The sequence below is a fragment of the Ambystoma mexicanum genome, chromosome 6p (assembly GCF_040938575.1).
Source record: "Ambystoma mexicanum isolate Mex_15411 chromosome 6p, UKY_AmexF1_1, whole genome shotgun sequence".
In the NCBI taxonomy this organism is placed as follows: Eukaryota; Metazoa; Chordata; class Amphibia; order Caudata; family Ambystomatidae; genus Ambystoma; species Ambystoma mexicanum.
In genome coordinates, this window is record NC_090935.1 from 1163362719 (window position 1) to 1163389621 (window position 26903).

The 26903-nt window shown below is 47.7% G+C and overlaps 1 protein-coding gene across 7 annotated transcripts in view; it reads right to left on the reverse strand.

Annotated features, from left to right (window-relative positions):
* Positions 1–26903, reverse strand: part of TRPM3 (transient receptor potential cation channel subfamily M member 3) — a 1922641-nt gene that overhangs the window by 954952 nt on the left and 940786 nt on the right. For all 7 annotated transcript variants that reach the window (XM_069625801.1, XM_069625800.1, XM_069625799.1 and 4 more), the window contains exon 6: positions 6356–6527. In XM_069625801.1, coding sequence (XP_069481902.1) covers positions 6356–6527 — 172 coding nt within the window. The remainder of the gene's footprint in view (positions 1–6355; positions 6528–26903) is intronic.

The window sequence follows — 26903 nt, forward strand, 5'->3', positions numbered from 1 at the left end:
AGACCACAAAGACGTCCGTCCCGTGGTTCTGGTGTATCGGGAGATCGCAGCAAGATGAATCTTGATGGACGCGTGCGCCAGTCCAGCCTTGGCCAGTGTCAGTAGGTACGGCAGTACTTGGGGAGCCGTAATCCGTAGAGGGTTAATCTTCTGTGCGTGGCACCAGACAGAGAACCTCTTCCATTTGTGTCCACAGCATTTAAGAGTTGAGGACGCCCTGGCCTTTGCAAGAACCTCTCTGCAGTCGGCCGGTATGTCGTAGCCTCCAAACTCTAACGCTGCAGGAGCCAGGCCTGCAAGTTCAGCGACTTCGGGTCATGATGGAGGATGGCGCCTCCTTCCCTGGAGAGAAGATCCGCGTCCACTGGCAGCTTGATTGACGGGGACGCTGAAAAGTCCAGAAGGTCCGGGAACCATATCTGCCTCGGCCACGCAGGTGCAACGAGGATCATCCTGCACCGTGACCTCTTGAGCTGGTTGATGAGCCGGATCAGCAACAGCAATGGAGGGAATGCGTATAGAAACAGGCCCTCCCAGGGGAACGAGAAAGCATCGCCCATGCTCCTCGGCTGGGGAAACCTGCTGGCGAACCTCCGGCACTTGGAGTTCGTCGCCGTCGCGAACAGATCGATCTGGGGTGTGCCCCACCGTTGGAAGAGGCGGTCCACTAGATCCTGTCGTAGTTCCCACTCGTGGCACGAGCGCAGCTCTCTGCTGAGCGAGTCGGCGATGGTGTTTTTTTTTTTTATTCCTGCCAGATGAAACGGCACCAGAAACATCCCTTGGGCGACGGCCCAATGCCACAGATCCTGCGCCTCCTTGGACAGGGCTGGGGATCTGGTACCGCCCTGCTTCCTGATGTAGAACATGGTGGTGGTGTTGTCGGTGAAGATCCTCACCACCTTGCCCTTGAGGGACGGAAGAAAGGACCTGAGGGCCCAAAACACTGCACGGAGCTCCAGGACGTTGATATGGAGGGACTTCTCCGTCGGAAGCCAAAGGCCTCTCGCATGCAGATTTTCGGTGTGCACTCCCCACCCTTCCAGGGAGGCATCCGTGGTCACTGTCTTCTGGTGGCCGGGGGTCTGGAAGTCCATGCCCGCTGTCAGATGCGCGCGGGTGCCCCATCACCGGATCGCTCGTCGGAAACTCGCGTCGAGTGTGATCCTCTCCTCGAATGTGCCCGTCGTCTGGATCCAGCGCGTGTCCAGGAACTCCTGCAACGGGCGCATCCGGAGCCTGCACAGGCAGATGAGATAAATGCAAGAAGACATCATTCCGAGGAGGGACTTGATGGACCTCACCCTGGCCGTGTCCGCAACCAGGATTCGCTGCACCTTGCCCAAGATGGCCCTCGTCCTTTCCTCCGACGGAGAGGCCAGAAGCGACACTGTGTCGAGCTTCGCTCCCAGAAACAGTGCGTCTTGCGCGGGCACCAGGTGGGACTTGGCGTAGTTTATGGAGAATCCCAGGTCCGTGAGTAGTTGGACGGTCCTTGCTGTGTGCTCCACGGCGAGCTCCTTCGTCTTCGCTCGGATGAGCCAGTCGTCCAGGTAGGGGTAGACGTGGATCCCCTCTAGGAGCAGCCGCGCCGCCACCGGTGCGAGGCACTTGGTGAACACCCTGGGTGCCAACCTCAATCCAAAGGGAAGGGCTCTGAACTGGTAGTGACGCCCTTGGACCACGAATCTGAGAAACTTTCGGTGTCCCTTTAGGATGGGGATATGGAAGTAGGCATCCTCCAAATCCAACGACGACAGGAAATCGCCCTCCTCCAGTTGACCCAGGACGTGTTGGAGGGTGACCATCCTGAACTTCTGTGCCTTGATGAATTTGTTCAGTCGTCGTAGGTCCAGGATGGGATGCCATCCTCCGGTCTTCTTCTTCACGAGGAAGTATCTTGAGTAAACTCCGGAGCCCCGAAGCCTCTTTGGGACGAGCTCGATGGCGCCCTTCCTGAGCATCGCCCTTACCTCCAAGAGAAGTTGAGGGACGTGATGTTCCTTCCTGGCCACAGGGGGGACACGCGGGCACCTCTTTAGAAACTCGAGCGCGTGACCCTGAGCCAGGGCGTCCAGCACCCAACGGTCGGTAGAGATGGACTCCCACACGCTGATGAAGCTCGCCAGCCGGCCTCCCACCGGGGTGCTTCGGTGGGGGCCCGACCCCACGGCCGGTTCAGTCCTGCTTCGACGAGGCTTTGCCGCCTTGTCCTCCTTGGCGACGGCGGCGGGGTCCGCCCGACTTGCCTCGTCCCCTGTAGGCTTCCTGTGACGACAAACGGGCCGCTTGACGATAGGTGGAAAATCCGCCGCTGGAACCTTTGGAGGCACCCTGTTTGCCTCCGCCGCTCTGAAAGGGCGGCCGTCGTTGCTGGAGAACACCAAGAGCCCGGGCCGTCTCCGTGTCCGCCTTGATGGCTTGTAGGGAATCATCCACTGTTTTCCCAAACAGGTTGCTCCCGTCGAACGGCATGTCCAAGACTCTGGTCTGCACGTCCTGACGGAAGTCAGTAGCCTTGAGCCATCCACGCCTCCTAAGGCACACGCCGTTGCCCAACTGGCGAAATCCAGTGTCCGCGATGTCCGTCGCTATCGTAATGGCGTGGTCCGATGCCACTTCTCCTTCCTGCAAGATCTCTAGGGCCTCCGCCCTCTTGTCGTCTGGTAGGAAGTCCAGCAGGGGGGCGAGTTTGTACCACAACTCCCTGTCGTAGCGGGCTACGATAGCCAAGGCGTTGGCAGCCTTAATCGTCGTCGCTGCCGATGAGATGACTATGCGTCCCATCGTGTCCAATTTCTTTCCCTCGCCGTCCCGCGGGGAGGTTGACGTAGAGGCCGCGCCCCCCGCTTTCTTCCTGGCCGCCGCGGAGACGACCGAGTCCGGGGTCGGCTGTGCCCGAAGGCACAAGGGGGCCGCGTCCGGGACCCGGTACTTCTTCTCATACCGATCCCTTCTAGCCGGCGTTGTGGATGGGTTCTTGAGGAGGGCGAGACCCTCATCCCAGATATCGTCCAGTAGAGGTACAGCGAGGACCGTCTTCCTCTTGGTCTCACGCCGTTGATAAAGGAAACCTTCCTTCTTCTTCTCTTCCGGGCAGAGCTGGAAAAGCTCGGATGCCCTGGCGATCATGGCGTGAAACGATCCAATCTCGTCGGGCGGGGAAGCCCGGGTGGGAGGTGACGACGGGAGATCCTCGTCGTAAACCTGGTCGTCAGTACCCGTCGCGGCCGTGTCAGTCCCCGTATCATCCCCACGTGTCGTGGACGGGGAGGAGGGCTGAGCAGGGCGCGAAGGTTGAAAAGGAGGTGGAGGATGAATCCTTCTTCTCTTAAGAGGAGGGCTCCCAGAAGGGCCTGGCTCCGGGTCCCCCGTCGGGAGCGGTTCATCCGTTGGTGGTGACGGCAGTCTCGTCCTTATCTCCGAGCATAAGGACTGTATAGCCAACAAAATGGCCACCAAGTTGTCTTGCGGCACTGGTTGAGGGGGTCCCGACAGGTGATCAGGAGCCCCGTCGGCACCCTCGACGTTCTCGTCGTCTCCCACGTCGGGGTCCCTCCCGACAGGATGGTCTTCTTCCACGCCAGCACCGTGGCCTAAGACTTCGATCAGCTCCTCCTCAGAGGTTGAGGCCGAATCCACGACGACCTCCTGCCCCCCTTTTTCTTCTCCGTCGGAGGTTTCACGGGGGTCCTGTCGATGGGCATGAAAGAGGACTCCCTCCGCGGTGGCAGGGAGATTCTGGGCCCCGAGGTCGCCACCACTGGTGTAGCCTCCACAGGCTGAGCCAGGGCCGCCGCGACTGTCTCGATAGAGGCCTTGGCCGGATGGATCAAGGCTTTCACCACCTTAGGTGCGCTCACCGCCTTCTCCTTGGGGGGAGGGTCACCACCTCGCTCCCCCTCCGATGGGGCCTTCGAGCACGACCGGGGTCTCTCCAGGAGCTTCGCCGGGTGCTCGGCCTTCCTCTTACCCGAGCCAGAGCGTTGGCTCGAGGTTGATGGCGCCGGGGAGGATGCGCCCGGCCTGGCGCCCGTAGAACCTGACCGTTCGGCGCTCCCCGTGCCAGCGGACTCGCGGTGCTTGGCCTTCTGTTGGACCCCCATCGCCGGGGCGCCCTCAAAGGTCTTAGAAGACCGCTCGGACTTCTTCTTCTTCTTCTCGCCTGACGGGCTCTTTCCTCCCAGCCAGTTGGCGAGACGCTGATGGCGGTCCTTCATGGTCCGCTCCGACATATTGCCGCAAAACGCACAGTCCTTCTCCACGTGAGTCTTGTCTTCATGCAGGCAGTAAAGGCAAAGGGAGTGTTCGTCCTCCTTAAAGACATTCTGAAGCTGGCATCCAGGGCAGACCCTGAACAGCTTTCCGGGCATCGAGCTTCCCTTCTCCTGGGCCATGCTCGAGAAGGGCCTGAGAAACTTCTGGAGTCCTCCAAAAGCGTGGCTCGACGAAATCTTCACCCTTGAGGGGCGTAGAAGAATCCGACACGGGTCCCCGTTGATCGGATAAAGAAACGGTGGAGCTTGAGGCTCTTTTGACCGAAAAAGAGAAAATGTTCTTAAGAAAAAGCGCGAAAAAAGCACTAACGCTCGAGAGCAATAGCACGAGGATTCCAGCACTTGAACGTGCGGTAAAAATCTATAGATGGCTGCCAGAGGCGGGGCTTAGGGAGAGGGCAGTCATTGGCTGTGGTCAGTATGACGCAGAGATCAGTGATTGGTTACTACTGCGAATGACAGATCAGAAACGAAACTGATACTGATTTTTCTTTACCGAGGATTCCCAGCCTGACGACGGGGAATATTCATGAGCATGTGAATCCATGCCAGACCCCATGCTGGAGAAACAGAGGTTTGCCTGAGCTGGGAGATGACCGGAATCCATGTTTCATCAATGTGGAATGTTGCGATGATGGAATATGGAATAACAATGCATTTGGATTTGTCAGAGAAAATACCCCCATTTTATGTTTCTTTTCAGAAGTTATGCTTAACCGATAGAATCAAAAGCTAGACACAAAGAAAACCAACCGTACCAAATGGATGAGTGCTGAAACTGGACATTATCTGGAGAAATTAACCCTAACCATCAAGGTAATATTACATGGAGAAGAACTGCTTTCTAAGAGGAGGTAGAGGCTGACTTGGAGTTCTTTAAATACTTAATAGAGGCCATTCTAATTGTATGCCTTAAAGAATATTTCAACGTGAGTATAAAGATTCCCCAAATGCAATTAAAACATTCCCTAGACTCATTACTCTGCTAAGTCCCTCAAGTGGGAGGTATTAGGGATGTGATTTCCACTAGGTGGTGCTCATGCCAAATAGAATATCTTAGTATTTTTGTTTGAAATGGAACCGTGTTTTTTCACTGTATTTAAAGCCAGGTGAGACACTTTTTGTAGAAAACATAGTATTTCTACGTGCACAGATCACATGGACTGATAAATAGATACACCAGAAGGAGACTAGCGTGTTGTAGTTTGCTAATTTGCATTATATCCTACGTTGAATATGCTAAAACTGAGGGAGATTACATTTAAATTAGAAAAACAGGGAGTAGATATGTGTACATAAATTAAATCTTTTATCTGGTGCCAATACTTGTTTTTAACACTGGATAAAATTAAATGTTTTAGACTTGTTATTTATTGTCTCAAGTTGGTTTTGTGTAAAAGTTAAATAAAGCTAATATACTGGCTGATAAGCAGCATTATTGTCATAAAATTAAGTACTGCTTAGAGGCGGCCTTGAATTATTTAGGATTAGAAATGTTTGAAATATATATACTAGACATTATGATGATTGAACGTGTGTGTGCCACCTCTCAGAGAGGCTGTCCCAGGCAGACCACCCATAAAAGGGTAACTAGGCCCATGTTAATGTATATCTGATGTCTTGTGGCGACTTCCTCTACATAAAGTAAGGGAGCCGCCTTTGATTGGCTTTTATTTTAATACATACACGCTTTGATCACAAATACCCTATTTATTGCTCCAAGTGTTCAGGGTGGAACTGAATACTAGGGGATTTTAGATTAGTGATGGCCACTTAGTGGAAAGAACAACATAGCAATGCATATACAGGTAACATTTCAGAGCAATAGTGAAGGGATGGAAATAACACAGGAAACAAACAAATGTTATTTGCACATTACCTCAGATGAGATGAACAAGAGCATTCAGATGTTTGCAAATATTCATTCCAAATGGCAGAAGGAAAGCGATAAAGGGGATGAGGCTTAAAGAGGCACGGGTTAGGATGCTTTCCAGTTCCGAAATGCACATTATTAATATTAGGGACTTGGATGCCTACAGAGCATTGATCGGGGTGCACATGAAGCAAGTTGTACTTACGTGTGTTTATTTTTTGAAGCGAGATGTGCTTTTCCAGTTGTCTTCGGAGTTTCACTTCTGCCCCATATTTCCCTGTGGTTCCATTGTCAGCCAGAATGAAATGGGAGTGCATGCTGTTGAGTACTGTCAGTTTGCTCATGGGGTTGGACATAGTCTGGTATGGCCTCACTACCTGTAGGAAAAGGTGAAATAAAACAGACACGCATCACAATTCCAGTTTCATTGGGCAGGTGCCTTTAAGAACACTAGCTTTCTCTGAGGTAATGATGGAAGCAAAGTGTGGAACAAGGTATGGATATCATTGTTGGAATGTGATTAACACACTATCATTTATTAGAGAATGGAGCTTAAGAGCAGATCAGGAATCACATGTCCCCCCCATCATCTCTGTTACATGACACTCTCCCCTCACCTGGATGAAAATAGCCCCAGCGATTATGTGACACCTGCCCTTCAGGGTCATCTGGTCTGGCTTCAAAACCCAGTTCCACCAGCCAGCTGTTCATGACCCCTCACTAAATCTTTTCCCTGCCACACTGCCTCAAACCACATCCCCAAGCTGCCCGGGCATTGAAACCCCAGTCCAACATTGCTAACAACTGCTCCTGATGAAGGTACCTCTATGCCGTCATGTTACCTCTCATCGGAGGCTTCATCGGGGTTAAGATGTTACACTAATCCAATTTCATGACTCTACACTAGGAAGAAGACAAAGGCACCAGAGAACACATGACCCCTGCCCCTCAAGATCACATGACACCCCCTTTTAAAAGAAACCAGAGCAGGGCATCCTCGCCCTACTGGATGTGGTCAATGGCATAGAGTAATGCAGAGGTAGACAAGGGGGACTCATGTTAAATGCTCTTAGCGATTGTTAAAAGTCTAGAGCAAGGTCACATCCACAGCCCACCCAGGTAGGAATCATACAACTGCCTTTATTTCATCCGCCCAGCTCACCATTTTCGCACTCAGATAAACACACGCACACCACATACAACCACAGAACCCTAATGGCTACAACCCCCTCAGTCTCATACATATCCAACTCAACACCTCCCAGTCACCACCCACAAAACATTTCCACAAACTCATGCTCACGCCACATATCCTCTTGACACAAACTGTGTTGCCAAAACAGGGCTCTCTAACCTCTTCTTGTATTCTTGATGTACTTGTTCATATAGGCTACATAATTTAGTTCATAGTTCACACAGGGAAGTTGTTCCTGGACATGCAAGCTCTAAGAGCCCTACCACATCTCCTGCGTGGTTCTTTTCCACGACCACTTTCAAAACACACCTTCGAATACAGCCCCTTTCCATTGGTTATACCAACCTCTACAGTCAAACAACCTCCATAGACAAAGTCACAGACCTTATCATGAGAGCATTCTTCAAACATCATACAAACATATTCTAAGGAGACGCCACTCTACCAGCAACACCTGGAAGCAACAGTGAAAACCCATCCTCGACCGTAATGCCCTTATCAACAAGCGTATTACAGAAATCACCTCTCGCCAAAGCAAATACATTCAACCAAGTCCCCATGCTATCCACAAACCTTGAATGCCTAACAGTGCCACCCCTGGTCTCGACAGACAACGTTGCAGTAGAGAACACCCTTAACCAAAAGGCGGGCAACCAGGGGGCGGGAAGGGGGGAGGGGCGGCAATCAGCCTGAGCTTGCAAACGAAGAGGCAAAATGACAGAATGAAATGGATGTTGTACACCCTTCAGACAGTCAAGAGTTTAAATATGGCTTGCCTTGTATACTTGTACATTTCTAAATGTAGGAAACAAGACTCTGTTTTGAGGAAATCCGTACACAGTTAATAACACAGTTAAGCGTAAAATTGTCTTTATTTGTCAAAGTAAAAACAGATAAAATGGCAATGCGACTGAAATGATTTTTGCGTATGTCAAATGTCCCATAAACAAGTCCCACAAATTGATCCTTGAAAATGAGTCATCCCACAACCAAACACAACTGGGAAGAAAAACCACTCACGCCTTGCAAGCCACCAAGTAAAAGGTAGCCTAGCGCTATAAATAAAATATTGTGAGCATGCCAGAAAGTAACATGCAAAAATGCAAAAAATCAGATCGGATTTGAAAAATTGAATGTTTGACAATTAACTGTTTTTCCTCCCACATGTCAAAATTCCTACCCATAACCACGGAGTAAACACTGCATGGTCACCGTTTCTTCAATACTCTCATTTGCGTGTGTGAATTTCTTGAATAATTCCCGTATCTGTAGTGTATTTGACTGAAATGTTTACCAAACACCTTTCTATTTGGAAGAGTGGATTTTTAGAAACGGGCATCCTCCTGTAACTTCTCATATTATGAGCAGGGAAACATCCGGGGCCTGATTGCTAAAGTCACCGGGCTCTTCCTGGCACCTGCAGAAATGAGGGTCAAGAGCAAGCACACATCTGAAGCGGCCAAGCTCTGCCTCCATCTGCATGGATGTCGGAGTGCAACTCTAACTGAACTGCCCGCCTGCCATCCCACCTCCCGAAATCAGTCCATGCGGATAGTCTCCTGATCAACCTATACTGAAATAAGCGGTAGATTGGGCAATTCCTATTTATTGTGCAAAAAGCATGGGAAAGTTACACACACACACACCCACCGCCCCCCAAGAAATAAGTCTGTGTTTGCCACACATACCATTACAAATAAACATTGTAAAAAGAATGTTGTCCACCACAGAAGTACTGCCTGACGTCCAATATGGAGAAACATACAGCCCCTAAAATGGCTGCTCACTAAGACACATGGCAGTACAATCACTCAGCACCCATGGTCTACTTCTGCCTCCAGTGTACCAGCGTCCTCTCTAACAATGCAATGAATTCATTTGTGCTCTTCTTTTAGGTGGCGCGTCGTGCTTACTAAAGTGAGGTCACACTACACATTCCACTGCTCGTCAACATTTTATCAGAATGGTGACTCCGGTGTCTTTGGGACATAGGACATAATGCCCACATCACATTGCGGGGACACCTCCCCAACTAACTAGACACAACCTAGGCCTGAGCATTACAAATATGAAGTATATGTGTATTTAGTGATGAAACATTTACTATAGATGATTCAGCTGGGTTTCAGATACCCAATGGGGACTGCCTCATGGGCCATTCATCACATCCTGATCTCAGCTAACAATGAGTACTATGGATTACTTCGAACACACCATCAGACAGTGGCCCATTCACGAACTTGTCAGCTTGAAAGAGTAACCGCCCTAGATAATGATTGCAAAATAAGGATTTCAAGAAATGTGAATCAGTGATTAAAAGCGTAAATCTATATATATATATATCGAGCACCCAATCTGTTAGTTTGTTCCTTCTACATCTCTACACCGCTCCATCATTGTGCACGAAATGTGTGCATAGTCACCTGTTAGGACCCTCCAGACACTACTGGCTACATGACATTTGGACACCCCACCCCTTTCCCCAGATTTCAGGCCATTTACAAATGAAGCGGTTGCCTGAAATCGGTGAAACATCAATGTGGTCGTAGAAGGACCAGACAAAATCTAATTTTAACAAAACTCTTAGAAAACCACATTTCAAGGCACTAGGATGCACTGTTTCAAAGATATTTGCACAGCAATGCACCACAACGCACTGCACCACACCAGGGTAAGGCGACGGGAGGGGAGAGTGCACAGAAGGTGCCAGTATGCTGTAGAACGGAAACTCTTGCTTCCCCTCCACGTCTGCTCCGGGGTATGCCAGCCAGCCACAGGTGCCCATTCTCAGTGCAGTTTACTTCAGAGTGCAGTTTACATCAAGCGACAAGCGACTTGAAACAGCGACCTACAGGATCATTGATTTTCAACAATTGATGAGAGTGTTTTCATGTCTGTCTACAGAACCCGTGCGGAGTACCGGTACTTTGTACTAGTATTGAATAAGAGTAGAGTCTGCGTTGCTTTTATCTCCCTCCACTAAAAGTGTGTGTTTTATGAATGAATGAAGAATGGTTATACTGCTGAACAGCAGTGGGTAATTAACGGGATATAAGGGTAGCATAATTTGCAATAGCCACATAGGTATACTATATTGGTCTATATTCTATTCATAGATGGATTGTTGGGTAAAAAGCAATATTATTAAGCAAAGAAAAAGAATGCTAGACAATAATAATTTAAATACAAACTTTATTTATTTTATTTGGTGTTTTTTATCCTGTTACTTGTATTCATTGACATTTTGGAAGGCTGGGGAAGAATACGAAAAAGTGGTGAGAGGGAGACACTGAGAAGAAAATATAGATCTGGTCCTCATTGAAGAAATTCTGCAGTGGAGCAAGTACAATTATGCGCAGTATTAGCACTGGGGCAAAATGTGCCCCAGTGCAAACAAATATTATTGCAATGCATAATTGCACCAGAGCAATGTTTGCACTGCTACTTAAAGTTGGTACAAACCAAAAACTGCAAAATGTGGTTCTTGTACTCTTCAGGCAGTGCAGTCATTTCAGCACTGGTCACTCAGTTCAGGACATTTTTGTACTGGTAACTCGGGGAAAATATTAGTGCAACCTTGCTCATCCACTGGGCCAACTGACAGGCAATTTTGAAATGACATGTGCACTAGTCACAACTGACATTGAACTGAGAAACAATATCAGCACTTTCTGATAAGTGCAAGAAACACATTTTGCACTTTTATGTTTATGTAAATATGAATGCCCATTTGCGCAGACTGGTGCAAGGTTGCCTGTCATTGGTGCAGTTTTTAAGGAACGGTCCCTTGTGTGCAAACACTGGACACCTAACGCATCCATGCCTTCTAGCGTGATAATACAGCACATTTTCATGAGACATTGTTGAATGCAAAATGTAATGTTCAAAGCACATTTTCTGTACACCCTCAGATGTCAGAACACACTTAATATGATTGTAAGTAATTAAAGAAGTAAACAAATAAACAATATAGATATCAGTATATGTTTACATCTATGTATACACATTACCGCACTTGTAGGAGCTGGCATTCCAATTCCAATTGTGACTTCTATAAACTGAGTCAAAGTATGTGAAGGACTGACAAAGTTGTGCATTGTGCTTTGGAGGTTTTGCATTGATGCACATGTGCTTATTGAGTTCTGAGATACAGACAGAGGAGAGACTGAGTGCCTGATTCAGAGGTCCGTGAAACAACAGAAATGTGTTGTTCCAAGCAGGAAGAACACATTTCTCAAATGCACCATATTCTGAACTAGAAAGAATATGGTGTATGAACATGAAAGCCTCAGATTTTGCGTGTGCCTGATTTATGGCTTGACAACAGCCCTAGCAACCATAAGAAATGCAGGGCAGCCACCTGGAGGGGATTCTCCTCCCAGCAGCACTGGTTTAGCACGACAAAAAAAGGAGTACAAATACGGTACCTTTAGGGTGCCTTAAACTACAATGCACACTTTTTCCCTTTATAAATATAACATTTCTTAGACTGCAGCACCATTTTTCTAGTTTAATGAAAGTTTAAGAAAACATACTTAAATTATATTAGTGGCAATCTATTAAGAAATGCACGCAATGTCACTGGAACACATGTTTCCCCAACAACTAGTGATTGTAGCAGCTTTTGCTGCTGGAAAGTACGACATCTCCCCTCCAATAATTCCCCCAACTTCAAAATGGTGGTGCTGGAAACTGGAGGGCAGAATCCTGTATTTCCACACTTTTTTATCATGAGCTCAGAACCGGGCCATCAGCGTTTCTTGAAACTATAACATTCTATGTGGGGTTGTCATGTAGTAATAGTAAAGTACTAGAAAACATGCGGCAGCTATGGTGTGTTCCTGAAAATGAAATGTCAACAGATTTGGGACAAAAACATGTTGGCTGGATTGTCAGCTTCCCTTCCATTTCCCGCTGCAGAGCGGAAAGCAGAATTCAATGGAGAAGCCGCAGGCTCTTTTTATCATGGAGAAATCTAAAATAAAGTAATTGTGTGCAGGTGTAGTGTCAAAAGGCGATTTGAAGGCAGTTTTCCTACTTTACGTTACCGTACTCGACAGTCTAAAGTAGCATTGGATTAATACTTCATGGCACCACTGAAACTGGAGCACACCACCGGTATGGGTTTATTGGCGAAATATAATAGAAATCATAGAAACCACTATGCGAGGTGCTGATGACAATAAAGGCACTCAACATAGTTAACCCATCGGCCCCACCATCCAGCAACTACCATGCTGATGTTATCAAACCACGCCATCCAAATATCACTGCACTCTATGCTTAGTGCATGGATGCTTTATTTAAACAGAGAGAAATCCTACAAAATCCCATGATTATTGCACTAGTAAAGAAACCCAAATCAGACCCAGGGGTTCCATCAAATGAGAGCCCCATCTCTGGCTTCCCCTGCTTGGCGAAGGCATCAGAGGCAGAATCAGGAGCACAACTACCCATTCACTTGCAACAACATGAATTCTTTGCTGAATTCCAATCTGGAATTCTGTCCAAATAAGGCTATGTAGCATCTATTGTGACTACTAGGGAGGAACGTTTTATTCATGCGTAGAATGGGAAAACCATATATGCCCTGCTCTAAAGTCGCTGCATTGGCTACCGAACAAAGAGTGACGTCCAAAACATTCACAAAGCCCTTCACCACCCCAGCAAGCTATTCCTTACGTACAAAAACATACCCGATGCAAAATGGTGGCCTCTCAAAACAGACCAGCTTTCCTCCCAGTGAGGTACACGTATTTTGAGGCCAGACCGCTACACATACCCGACTCTTCACTTTGAGCAAACTCCCTCCACCGTTGTACCTTGAAGATGACTTCAACAATTATTGCAAAAGACTCAAGACCGTTAACTTCCTAGGAGTAGACAAGCTAGACTTTCCCAGGAAAATTACCACAATCTACGATGCACACTCCCCTTAAACCTATTCACTTGAGAGGGGAACATCACAACTAGGAAAAAGGGGTGGAATTGGAAACTAAGCCATCTAAGAAATGTTAACTACTGACTTAATAAATATAACGAGCATTGACAAAGCCAACAGTGCCAAACCCCCTACCAGCATTATACAGGTGGTGAGAAACGAAAATCGGGGAGGAATACAACTAGCACAGAAGACCCTCAAAGCAAGTGAGGTGCCCATTTTCTGTGCAAGGGGTAGGGGTCAGAGAGAAAACATCTGATGGTGCTCCATGGTTGGCTTCTTGGCAGTAGCCACATATTTTAATGCCTAGTGTAGCCGCAGAAGGGCTTCTAGAGACCCTTGCTCTGCCATTGCCAGTTGGTTTTCAGAAAGAGGCACCTGTGGCATGTGTGATGGCTGTATGGTAACCGAAAGTTGTGATGGCAAATAGGAAATATAGGGTGAAGGCCAAGGGGATCTAAGGAAAAGGAGCTGGGCAGTGTGAGACCCACTCACTTGGATTACACAGAGCATAGCTAACTAGGCTCAAAGGCACTACTCTGAATGTTTCACAAGGTCTTCCAGCATGACTTCAGTGAACAATGCCTGTGACATCATCAGGGCATGCTACACACCTGCAAGCAACACTAGCCTGTCTCAGTTGATGTCTCGACCTTCACTTCAGTGAGGCTTTGCTGCATTCAAGGTGGGGGGAGTAGGGAGGTGAACGGTTCTGCTTAGTGCCAGCCACCCAATGCCTCTGTACCATGGCCATGTCCATTGGAATGGCCACAGAGCCCCATGCCAGCTGCAGACAAGGTGGGACAGGACAAAGGGCATGGCTCAAGTCAAGATAAACCCGAGGGAGAGAGCATGCAAAGGCAGGACAAGGCATACACATAGCTATGCCAGATCCTGCACGTGTTACCAGGGACGTGAGACCAAAAAGGAGATTGCAGTGAAAAGAGGTGCCAGTCACACTGTTAACTGGCATTGGCACTGGGGAGCTGTCTGGGACTTGCAAGGCACGATTAAGGCATTGACACTGGGGAGCTGTCTGGGTCTGAAAACCCCACACCAATGTATGTATTCATTTATTGTTGATGTATATAGCGCCAACTGCAATACAGAGTTACTTTGTGGTGCTCAAAAAATATGGGGGGGGGTGATGTGGAGGGACACAATGAGCAGAAAATTCACAGGCTTTGTACATTCTGTCTCGGGTCAGAGCTGGAGGGAGGAGGGGGTGCACGGGGAAAGTGTAATCAATCACAATAGGGTAGGAGTAGGCAAGAACATTTCAGGAGGGGAGGATACAGTAGGCAGGAAGATGAGGGCAGAAGCCTTTGAGTCTGCAGGCCTGCTGCAAAGAATATACACCGGAAGGAGAACAAGGTTCTGCAGCTGCTCAAAGAAGCATTCGGAAGTGACAGAACAGCCGGGAAGAAGGGTCATTCAGCTGGGAAAGCTGGTTTGAAAAGGTGTGTTGTTACTACTTTACGAAGCTTTCCCCTTGCAGTATGTTGGTAGGAAGAGAATTCCAAAGGAGTGTGCCACCCGCACTGATAGACCATTGTGTACGCTGTTTTTTTTTGTCCTTTAAGTACGAGACAATCGTTTTGTAGCAGTTGAGGATCTTAAGTTTCTTTGGGAATGTTGTCTTATAAATCAAGCAGCTAAATATGTAGGCGCTGTGCCCTGGAATGTTTTATGGATAAGGCACTGGGACAGTGGAGAAACTTTGCTGAAAATGTTGGGGGGGGGAGGGAATGACCTCTGAAGAAAAGGTGCCCCATTCAAATGAATGGGGACAAAATACTGTGCCATGAAAGTTGGGGGGGACAAACACCCCTGCCCCCCCCTAAAATTACACCCATGCACAGGGATTTGAAGTCAATGCTTTGTTCTCGATGCTGCCAGTGTGAATCTGCACAGCTGGCTTGATGTGATCACGCAGTTTGAGTGATTGGATGAACCTCACTGCTTTATTCTGGATTCAATGAAAGATGGCAATAAGATGTTATCGGAGACCCAGGTACAGGCTGTTGCGCTAGTCTACCCCTGGCTAAACCCACAGCCCTGGTGGGTGGTGGCCTCAACTTTGTGGTGAAAGACCAGGAAAGGCAGGATCCATTTGCGCATGTGCAGGTGAACATGACATGCTTTTGAGAGTTCCCAGATCTTCCTGCTGAAAGAGAGTTTGCCATCAAAGTAGAAACAGAGGTTACTTGCAGCAGCGGGGCGGGGGCACTGCGGCAATGAGACCCATGGACGAAGGCCTGGCAAAGGGGGGAGGGCTGAGAATCCTCAGGTATACGAGTATGATTTCTATTTTCGCAACATTTAGACAGTAGTCCAGTCTCGGAGGGTGACCAGGCACCAAGTGAGGTCTCTTGCATTGTTGCGTGAGTTGTGTAACTTGGAGACAATCTGTGTATAATCGGCTTGTCGTGGCAGAGGTATTGAAGGTATCCAATTTGTTAGCAAGTCGATCACGTAGCAGTTACACATGTGTAGAGCGAGAGCAGAGCCCTGGGGGGCTGCCAGATTTGCTAGAGAAATGTCTAGCGCAGCGGGAGCCTGATTTCGCCAGAGTGGCTCTGCCATGGAGGCGGGAGGATTTCAAGATGCCATAAATAAAATGCCTAATTATAAAAGGCTGCCTCCGAGACATGTGGCAGGGCACCACAAACAGAATCTGCATCCCCCTTCTGCACACGAACCCTTGACTCTACATGTATTGCAACACTTCTGGCTGACTTTTACCTTAGTGCCACAAAACCACAAAAAAAAGGGGGTCAACTGGAGCAGACGTGGTGCAGATGGTATGCAGCCAGAACACCCCGTAGTGTAAGGTTCACATTAGGGGCGTGGAACAAAGCATATACAAGAATTAAAGTGTGCCTTTCAGGACTTGTGCGAACTGCTCAAACATCTCAGACCACCTATAATCTCAGCAACCCAGTGTGCTCTCTCTGTGCATTGCCACAGCATTGCAAACCTATCTCTAATCTCAGCAACCCAGTGTGCTCTCTCTGTGCATTGCCACAGCATTGCAAACCTATCTCTAATCTCAGCAACCCAGTGTGCTCTCTCTGTGCATTGCCACAGCATTGCAAACCTATCTCTAATCTCAGCAACCCAGTGTGCTCTCTCTGTGCATTGCCACAGCATTGCAAACCTATCTCTAATCTCAGCAACCCAGTGTGCTCTCTCTGTGCATTACTCCAGCATTGCAAACCTATCTCTAATCTCAGCAACCCAGTGTGCTCTCTCTGTGCATTGCCACAGCATTGCAAACCTATCGGGCATTATTTCGTGTTTGATAGTTGACAGCTCAGGAAGCTACAGCCATTAACTCTGACTTCTTCTGGTATCCCCACTAATTCTGCCCATCTTCACTATCAGTGTCCCTGACGCTATACTTAAATTCCCTTTAATAACTTGCGCAATGTAAGTGGGCACATGACACTGCGTAGCTGCCACCACCGTACTTCACCACGCAAGTGGAAGGGGAATATGCAGGAGGAAAAGAACCATGAATGCACGCATACGTTCCCCACCCAGGTAGCTTTATAGCGCCTCAAGCCTCTATGCCAGGACTCCCAGAATTTAGCTTCTGCGCAAAATGTCTCATATCACCATTTTAACTTTTGAAAACCTCCAGCATATTTGTTGATGTAATGCTTTTTGTTGCCCCAGAGAACATGAAACTTAAAGGGGTTGCCAGGACTTCTAGTCCATAAATACATTGAAGCGCCAAAGCACTTTGGGGCAGCTCAGAGCTTGGTAGCTATTGAGGTTTGCCTCTTCTCAATATTCATGAATGCGGTGCAATGTGGGGCTCATAAATATTAATTGGTGCTTCAGGGTTTCATTTCTGCAGCTCTTCCCGCCTTTGGCGCTGCCAGTCAGAAACTACCCCATGCTGAGCACAGGTATCGGGCATGTCCCCTATGGCGATACGGACAAGCATTATTTCATCACAGCTGCGGTGTAACCTAATTATGTGCAACCCAGCTCAACAAAAAATATAAGCATGGAAGAAAATGCTTCTTGAAAGTCCATAGGGCCGTCAATTTCATACCTATACTTTCTCTAAGCCATGTATAACTTAACACTATCTTTATGATTCCTCGAGAAACCACTGCTGCCGCGTCTCTATATTTACTAACCTCATAAATTAGGGAACGATAAGCTACAATACGGCTAACCTCTTGAGATCAGAACGCAAAGAAAATTCCCAAAAAGGGCACAAATAATAAAAACATGTCATTTATTTCAAAAAATACGTTTGCCCGGGCAAAAACAATGCTAAAAAAACACTTACATAAGCAATGATGCTGAATGAACAAATATCACGACAAAGGTATCACAAAAATGAATGACAACAATAAACACAAGACAATCATAAGACAATTAATAGGCAAGTAAATCTAAAACCACTGTACAGTAGAGGTAGTATGGCACAACATAACTAACAAAATAATCAACAAGTAATAGACATGTGGTCTAAAAACTAAGGGCCTCATTACACGGTAGGCGGTAACCATGGCGATGTTAGCGCCATGGTTGCCGCCGGTATTTTACCGTGTCCGCCTTGGTGGATGGCGGAATTACCGCCCTACTCCAAGGTGAGCGGGGGCGGTAATTCCCCATTCACCAAGGCACTTCCCCATTCCCATTTTTGCCCCCGTAGGGCTCAATGGGAATGGGGAACGCACTAATTACGGTACCGCCAATTGCGGTACCGTAATTAGCACCAAGGTCCCTTTGCGGGCCCGTTCCTTAAGGGACCTCATAGTAAGGCGGTAAGGGTTTACCGGTACCCTAAAACACAGAAAACAAGGAAAATTAATATTAATGATGCACAATGCATCAAATAATATACACACGGTGCACTGACTAAACCAATTGTTGGCCTCTTTCTCTGTACGGCAGTAGGAACACCCAACAATTGTATGTCAGACAAACTACAAGTATACAATTTAGTGAAGGTCAACTTAGTTTTGACTTTGATGGCCTCAAATGTGGAGTCAGGCTTCTTCGGGAGGAAGAGGGAGATGTGCATGTATTTTTTCTGTTCCTGTACTGATCCCTGTTGGTTTTGCCTGTACTAAACCACAGTTTGAACTTGCCTTTGACTGAGTCCTCCATGTATCACGGGGGAGGGAGTTGGGCCCTCCAAGTCTGCAGACTTCCAGTTTCCCTCCAGTATACCTGGGGGTCCATCCCCAACAAGCCCATTTTATTTGTTTACTTTTTTAAACTATTTTCAATGGCCGCCATCGAAAGGGAGAAGAGGCTTTGTTCCCCGTTCCATAACAGCCATATTTTCTTCATTTTTCAGTTTTGAAACGCCAGAGCGCCCCGCAAGTAAAAAAATTGCTTTTATTTATCTTATTGATTTATTGATTTATTTTTTTATTAATAGCAGCACACCAGGCCTCAGGCATCAGGGCGCCAGTTACAGTAAGTGCTAAGAGACAATCCTTAAAGTACAAGCTCATGCAAACATGCCATCATGCAGGTGGTTCTTGAGGGGGGAGTCTAGCAGAGCCATGCCTCATGGTACGGGGGCTGCTACATTAGGCATACAGATGAACGTGAGTCAAAGTTGGGGTAAATGCATAGTCTAGCAAATGTGGGGTGAAATAGCCTCGGGATGTGAGAAATAAAGTCAAGAGTCATTGGTGGGCATGCCCCTGAATAAAAGGCCAGCGCAGAAATGATGTCCAGCATAAGGCCTATGGAACCAACGCAAAAAGGAAAGAAAGGGGGCCTATAATATTCCATATGCTAAAATATGCAAAATGCCTTTTTACGAAGGAACAAAAACACACATGGACATAATGTGTTAACAAATCTAAATATGCGAACGGCCTTTCATGAAGGAACAAAAACACACGTGGACAAAACATGTTCATAAATCTATGGAGAGCTTCACTGACATTTTCAGGAACCATAGTGCACAGAATCTTAAATGAAGATGTCAACGCTGTTGCAGTGACTCTAAGCCTATTACTGTGAAATAAACAAATGCATGTTATTTCGTTTTCCCCTCTAAAACTAATAATATGAACCGCAAAATGCTTGTCAGACTTTCAAAGAGTGAAGCTCTCAAAATGGAAGATGTTAAAGCAACTTGCATAGTTTTGAAGCTTTTTATTTTATAAGATGTCATTTTAAATGCCTTTAGGTATGAATTGCAGGCTGTCTGTTACAAGGGACCAGGATGTTGATTTCTGCAAACATGAAACCAAGCTCTCCTCCCTGTTGCCTTGGAGAGAGGGGCCTGGCTGCCATAATTGTCACTGCATCCCTTAAAATTACAAGAAAATTATTACTTTTGTGATGGGAGACACAGGGTGGACCATATAAGAGAGCATCTGGTCTGTCACAATTCACATAAAATGTGCATTAGCCTGGTCATTAGCCCTTGAAAGGCTGAGTTAATCTAAACACAGGTCCCTCTACTGACATCATGCCTGAACAGAGCAGAACTGGTACTTTAAAAAAAAGGTGGGGGCTAGCAAAACAAGGGACCGAAAACTGCCCATTGTGTAAAATGGGAGGAATACTCTTTATCATGTAAAATGTGTAATATACATTGCGCAATAGTCAGTCAGGGATTTTAATAAAGGTGAAAGTTAACCCCTTCTAACCATCTAAAAACGATTTTAATGGGATAAACACAACTAAGGTTATTAATGAAAATGTGATGAGGCCTCCATGTGTTTAGCAGCAATGCGAACAATTGATAATGCATGCAAATTATGATTAGAATAACGCAGTAAAATGGCGTATTTTTCACTGATATGATTCTGGAGTAAATGAAGAAAAAAATTATCTCTGTACAGGAATGACATACATACTTCTGGTTGGTCTCATCTGATTCACGTTAAAATGTAGATGTCAAAATGGTATTCATACATGTTAAGTTTTGGAGATTAAGGGTACTTGCCATGTAGTGAGATTTTGGGCCTCATTACGAGTTTGGAGGTAGCCATGCCCTTAATAAGGGCAAACACGTGTCTGGGTCTGTGGTCCCTGAATGGGGAAATACTGGGCCATTCTGACTTCGGAGGGCCCGGTATTTCCCCAATCAGGGAACCCGGATACGGACCATCCCCATTCCCATTTAGCCCCTAAGGGGCTCAATGGGAATGGGGAGCATGCTAACAATGGGCCTGTTAATGACGTGCCCGTTGTTAGCATGCTCGTCCCCTCGAGGGACCCACAAAGGACGTCTGGTCTGACCAGACGTCCAGAGCGAGTCCCGCAAGGGGACCTCGTAATATGGCGGAAGTGAGTTTAATGGCACCAGCACCTTTACTGGCGCTGTTAAACTCATTCCGTCAGGTTCCTAATGAGGCCCCTTGAGTTCAAAAATAGGGCCAATCCTACCTGTCAAAATGAAATGATGAAGCTCTCTCCTCCCCTACTTTTCCCAAAGCACTCCTCCATCCCCTTGTCCTATCAGCACACATGTGGGAGGAGGGGTAGTGGAGGCTAGCCAATCCCTTTCATGAGACCCATGACACATTATGGATGTCATTTGCCCTATAATTAAGTCAACCAGCCTCAGAGCTGGAGTTCTCCCACTAATTCTATGAGGTGACCTGCTGCGGAAATTTGGTGTGACCATCCCAGCAGAAATAGGCCTAACATTGTAGTGGAGCAAGGAGCCAGGAGACAAAGAGACTGATTGGGACCAATTTGGATGAAATGGAGGAGAACCTTGGCTAACCCCCTTTGGCTGTCCCAGCGGTGTGCCCTGATGCATCCTGATGCCCAGTTTAGACCGCTCCTGTAAGTAGTACTACCCCAAGCCATAGATTGTATAAGCCCTGTATTCTTTCAGCATTGTCTTAGATAGTTCCCGATTGGAAAATCCTGTTTGCCTGTGTATTTTAGTTATTTCCCTGTTTGCCGGACTAGAACCTTAAGTTCTCAAAGTAAATCAATTAATTCCCCCATTTAATTCACAGGATCTGTATTGTTGGCATTCAAACCCAACAATCTTTTTCCAGTGTGTTGTGAGCCGGTAGAGTTATAAAGAGTTGCCAAAATAATTCATCCCAAAAAGCCCTGTTTACATGTGTGTCTGTTGTAAATTGCAAAACGAAATTGTCCATGTGTCCATTGTGATCTGCAAAACGAAATTGTCCCTGTGCCCATTGTGATCTGCAAAACGAAATTGCCACTGTGTCGATTGTAAAAATGTCCCTGTTCCCATTTTGCTCTAAAAAAACGAATTTCCCTTTGCATTTCTTTCTCACATTGTATCTGTCATCCCAACACAAAACCGTTTTTCCCATTGTGTGCTGACTAATATATCCCCAAAGCCCTGCCTGTCCTTTTGATATAACAAAAACAAATTTCCCATTTCTTTCTATGCTTTCCCATTGCAACTGTGCTAGGTAATTTAAAATTGATTTTCCCATTCTGTTCTGACCATATTCCTGAAGCTCTGTGTGTTATTGTCAGGCGCAGCAAAACAACTTTTCCCCTTACCTTTCTTCCTGTCGTATTGTTTCTGTGTATCATACCCCAAATCCGATTTTCACATTGTGTTCTGACTCCCTGCCACTGCCTTCCATTCAAAAGAGCCAAGCGTAGTGGATGTTTGGAGGGTGAGGCTTGTTGCTACCAAAGTATAATTCTGTTTGCAGTCATTTTTATTGTGCGCTTTGATCTGTTCTTTGCTTGTATTGTGGGTGAGGTAAAAGGTAGCTATTGTAACTGCATAGTCTGGTGGCATCTCTGTGTTGGTATTTTACTTATAAGGATATTTTGTCTTTGTGTGGCCACAACATTGGTGGCTGATGTAATCTGTTTGTTCAAATTTGACTTTAACAAATATATGAATACATATCTTATTAATACACACCTTCCTGGGTCCTAGTCCATTGGGACACTAGGTATTCATGAAGGTTGTGTGCGAGATGGGTTGGACGCCTTATCAAAAAGGACCTGAATGAGATAAATACAAGCATTTTTATTGTGTGCCACATTCATTGTAGGGGAAGGAGATCCCTGACTTGCATGTGACCATATAATAAATTGTGACGACACAAAGCCATGCCTCATGGTATGGGGGGGCTACATCAGGCATACAGATACATGAGAGTCAAAGTTAGGGTACATGCGTAGTCTAGCAAGCCACACCTCATGGTATGGGGGCAATATCCAATCACAGGTAATGGGCCTCATTACGAGGCTTGCGCTGACAGAATGAACGTCAGGGCTGATTACAAGCTTCCCATCGCGGGACCCAGATCGGACGCCTGGTAAAACCAGGCGTCCTTTTCAGGTCCCGTGAGGGGAAGAGGGAGATAACAACGGGACACTTATAATGTGCCTGTTGTTACCTCCATCCCCATTCCCATTGAGCCCTATGAGGGCTCAAATTGGAATGGGAATGGTTCCTGCAAGGAGGACTTACCGGGTTCTCCTATGTTGGAATGACCCGGTAAGTCCTCATTGCAGGAACCCGGAAAAAGTGCCCGGTTTGGAGGCAGTCAGTTACAGTACCACAAGGCAGAATGCAATTGGGGAGGCAAGGAGGGATGAATTGTAGCCTGAGAAAGCCGTGTCTCAAGGAATGAGGGTGTGCACTGCAACAAATATGGAAATAAGGCATTAGGGGTTGCAGGTGCTAAGCATTAGCAGGAAAAAAGGGGGGGCAGGTAAGCCAGAGAGAAGGGAAATGAAGCAGAGCGGTAAGGTGAGCAGTTAACAACACGTGGTTAGTAAGGAAGTCCATGCCCTGTGAATGCCGGATGCCAAGGGAAATAAATCCCCAAACTACATGGCTCAAGTTCGACCATAACAGTTAGTAAATACGATGAAGCATACAGTACAAGCAGCAAGAAGCAGGAGGGTGTAGCCTCCTTACCTTAGTTGTGATGAGATTGCAGCCGACAATAGGAGAGAATACAATGGCACCCCCACATCGTCCGCATCCGGACTAGGGCTGCCGGCTCTGGAGGAACTTCCTTATGTGATTATCCTTACCCAGTCAGAGGTGTCCCAGATGCCATAGAGCTGCCTGGGTGCTCCAGAGTGTCCCAGGCTGCCGGGTGGCCGACCCGGTGGTGAGGAGTCAGTAGCCATCTTGGGAAGAAGGACAGACTTTGTAGTTGTAGTCGATTTGAAGGCGTCGGCCTCCACCTGCACTCAGCGATGTGCAGGAGGAGCCTGATGCATCAGGGCTTATTGCTTAAATAACAGATACCCCAAGGAAGGGCCAGACTTTTATATTCATATTTTGTCTTCGCAGGTCATTGTGGAGTTAAAAAGTGTGGGTGAATGTTTGGATTGGGTTTTATGCAGTGAAAACCTCCCAGGGAAGCCACAGAGCACACTGATATAAAAACAGACCAAAAAATGAAAAGAATTAGCATGGTATGATATAATTGGTAGAACTAGAATGACATGGAGAGAGGGAATACAGAGGGCTACAGATAGAGGGTACAGGTTATGGAGGCAAAGGTGGGCATAGACAGATGTTCTGCAGATCCCAAAGAAATGACCTTTCTAACTGCACTGTTAAACTGATGGGACAGTACCAACAATTCCCTTCCTTGCCGTTTTCTGCTATGGCAGAGAGAGGAACGATTTTCCTTTCAACCCCTAGAAGACCATAAAGTCAGTAGATCATGAAACAGAGCTCCTCTATACATACAGTGCAGCTAACAATGAAAAGCCCAGAATTAGTTTATTTATCAACACCTTTTTTTACATTTCCTGTGAAGGTGAACTGCTCATTAAACACATGGGATTTATTAAATAGGTTTACAAGTGTTACTTAGAACTATGGGCTCATAATGTGAAGCAACGGACAATTATCTGCATAGTAGTGCTAATCATACCCACGATCTTGATTATGTACATTGATTGTCATGGTTACAGAACAGGGAGTCTTAATTTACCAGTTTGATAGAAATATCTCATTCGTGTTAAAGTAGAGTCCAGCGTCCGGATGATGCGTTTCGTACCGTTCTTTTTGCCTGTTCACTTAAACAAGTCTGTAAACCAGGCTTCTTTATATCCAACGCAATTGCACTGTGACACAGCTTAGTCCCCTTTCACACAGTGGCCCTCATTACGACCCTGGCGGAAAGTGACTGACCGGACCGCCACAGCGTAAATAGCGTTTCCGCCATTGCACGAAGGAGCAAAGTGCGGCCCATTCCGACCCATCGGGCACGAGCACCACGCCATGGCGGAAGTGCAAAGTCCGCGATGGCGGAAATGACCCCAAAACGGCCCACACCGCCGCCGTACGGCGCCCTAGGTGCAATACCGCCACCCATCACAGCGGACACCGCAGTGAGCGCCAACCGGAAAGTACGGTGACCGTAAATATACGGAAACGGAAGTAAAAACATGGGCCCGGAACGGGAAACATCCCGCCGTACACCTATAAAACCACAAAATCCACACAACCACTAAAAACACTACCCTGAAACACACCCCAACCCGTCATCCACCCTATCGAAACCAAGAAAAATGGGAAAAGTAGCGAAGAAAGCGTGCGACCGCAAGCGGCAGGTCCACTTCTCCCGTGAGGAACTCACCGTGCTAACAGAGACCCTCCAGGAGAATGCTGCCGTCGTCTTCTCCACGCAAATGACCAGGACGGCACTTGCGAACAAGAAGGCCATATGGGCTCTGGTGGCACAGCGGGTAAGTGCGGTGGGGACCGCACCCCGCAACCCACAGCAATGCAGAAAGCGATGGGACGACCTGCGGATACGCGTCCGCAGCATACTCTCTGCCAACCGCAACATTGCCACAGCCACCGGGGGAGGTCCTGAATCACCCATCAAGTTGACCCCCTGGGAAGAAATCTGTGCCTCCACCATCGGAATGGAGAGCATAGAGGGAGTCGGAGGGATGGAGAAAGGAGTGCAGACATCCGAAGATTCAGGTAGGTGGGCCAGATAAAACAATGCTAAATCCACAATGTCCAATCATGTGAAGTACCATGTGTCCACATAGTGCAACAGAAACACATGTCCAGGAGAACGTCCACACACATCGGCCTGATAGCGCACTTTAAAACTCACAATAAATACATAAATAATTAAAAACCCCTAAAACACGCACTACACGTGCAGCAGGCACACCCTAACTGCAGGCTGCCAAACAACTGCACCCTCACTCCACACACCAATGAAAGCACCTCCAAAGCCCCGACCCAAATCACCCTCAGGTACCACCCCAATGCATGTGATACAATGCCATTCCAATTCCCACAGACCCATTAATAACCCTCGCCCTCCTTTACTCCACCACAGGGTCCGATCCAAACAACGAGCATCAGGACACCCCTACCAGCACACCTGCAAAGAGGGCCAAGACCAACGGCCAAAGACCCTCCACCTCAGCTGCATGCATCAAGACGCGGCAGCAGCACAAATCAGGTGGCAGCACAGAGGAGGGAACATCAACAGGCACCCCAGCAGCCAGCATGCCCACAACACCACCACCACAGGTCCCCCCAACGGATGCCACAGAAGGCACTGCCTCTGGTGGCAGCAGCACCATAGGTGACACCCCATTGATGGCAGCATGCTCCGACACAGAAGACGGGGATGTCGAAGTCAGATCCATCCATGACCTGTCCCAATCCCCCTGTCTGTCCCATCCCATACAACATGAGGATACCACGCAGGGGCACCCACAAGACGACGACTGGCCATCCCCCACAAGCCCTGTGGCAAGGCAACATGAGGTCAACAGCCCCTCTGTGACACCCCCGCAAATGGCCATGGCCCAGCAGAGGCAACAGTCCCTCGACCAGTTAATCGTGCAACAGCAGCAACTGGCCACGCTCCTCAAGGACCATGCCGATGAATGTGGGGGCACTAAGGCAGACATAGAAACATCAACTGAGACACTTAGGGCAGAAATGGAGAGAAGCACAGAGACACTAAGGGCACAAATGGAGAGTAGCACCGAGAGCCTGAGAGTACAAATGGAGAGTAGCACCGAGAGCCTGAGAGTCCAAATGGAGAGTAGCACCGAGAGCCTGAGAGTCCAAATGGAGAGAAGCACCGAGAGCCTGAGGGGGGAACTGCATGCGACGTCCAAAGACGTATGTGCCGAACTTGCCGCAGTGCGCCGTGTGCTCACTGAGCTCTCGCAAACCCTTAGGGACATGCATGGACGTGAGCAGGCAGAGACATCATCCGTTGCAAGTTCCGTCCAGGGCAGCCCCCAACGTAGATCCGGGAGGAACCTGCGCTCCACAGGCAGGGGTGCCCCTGATACCCGCAGAGGGGGCTTGCAATAGCGACAGCCCACTGACAATGTGCATCTTTGGACACTGGTGTTCGGGGGGGAGGTAGGAGGGTGGAGGGGGTGTGTTGGGCTCACTTGGGTGGCGGGTCGATAGGGTGTTCAACATGATATCACATATGCCATAAACAGTGCACGATCAACCAATGAGATGTGTGGACAATGATCTTTGTGTACTAGGCCATCATAGGCGTACAGTCCATATTGTGCATGTACCAGACACACACAGTGCCACGAGTCCCGTGTCCATGTATCAGCCACCAGGCGTGAGTGCTAGAAGCATGCATCAATGAGATGCTGACGAATGTCACGGCCCTCCGGTGCCTC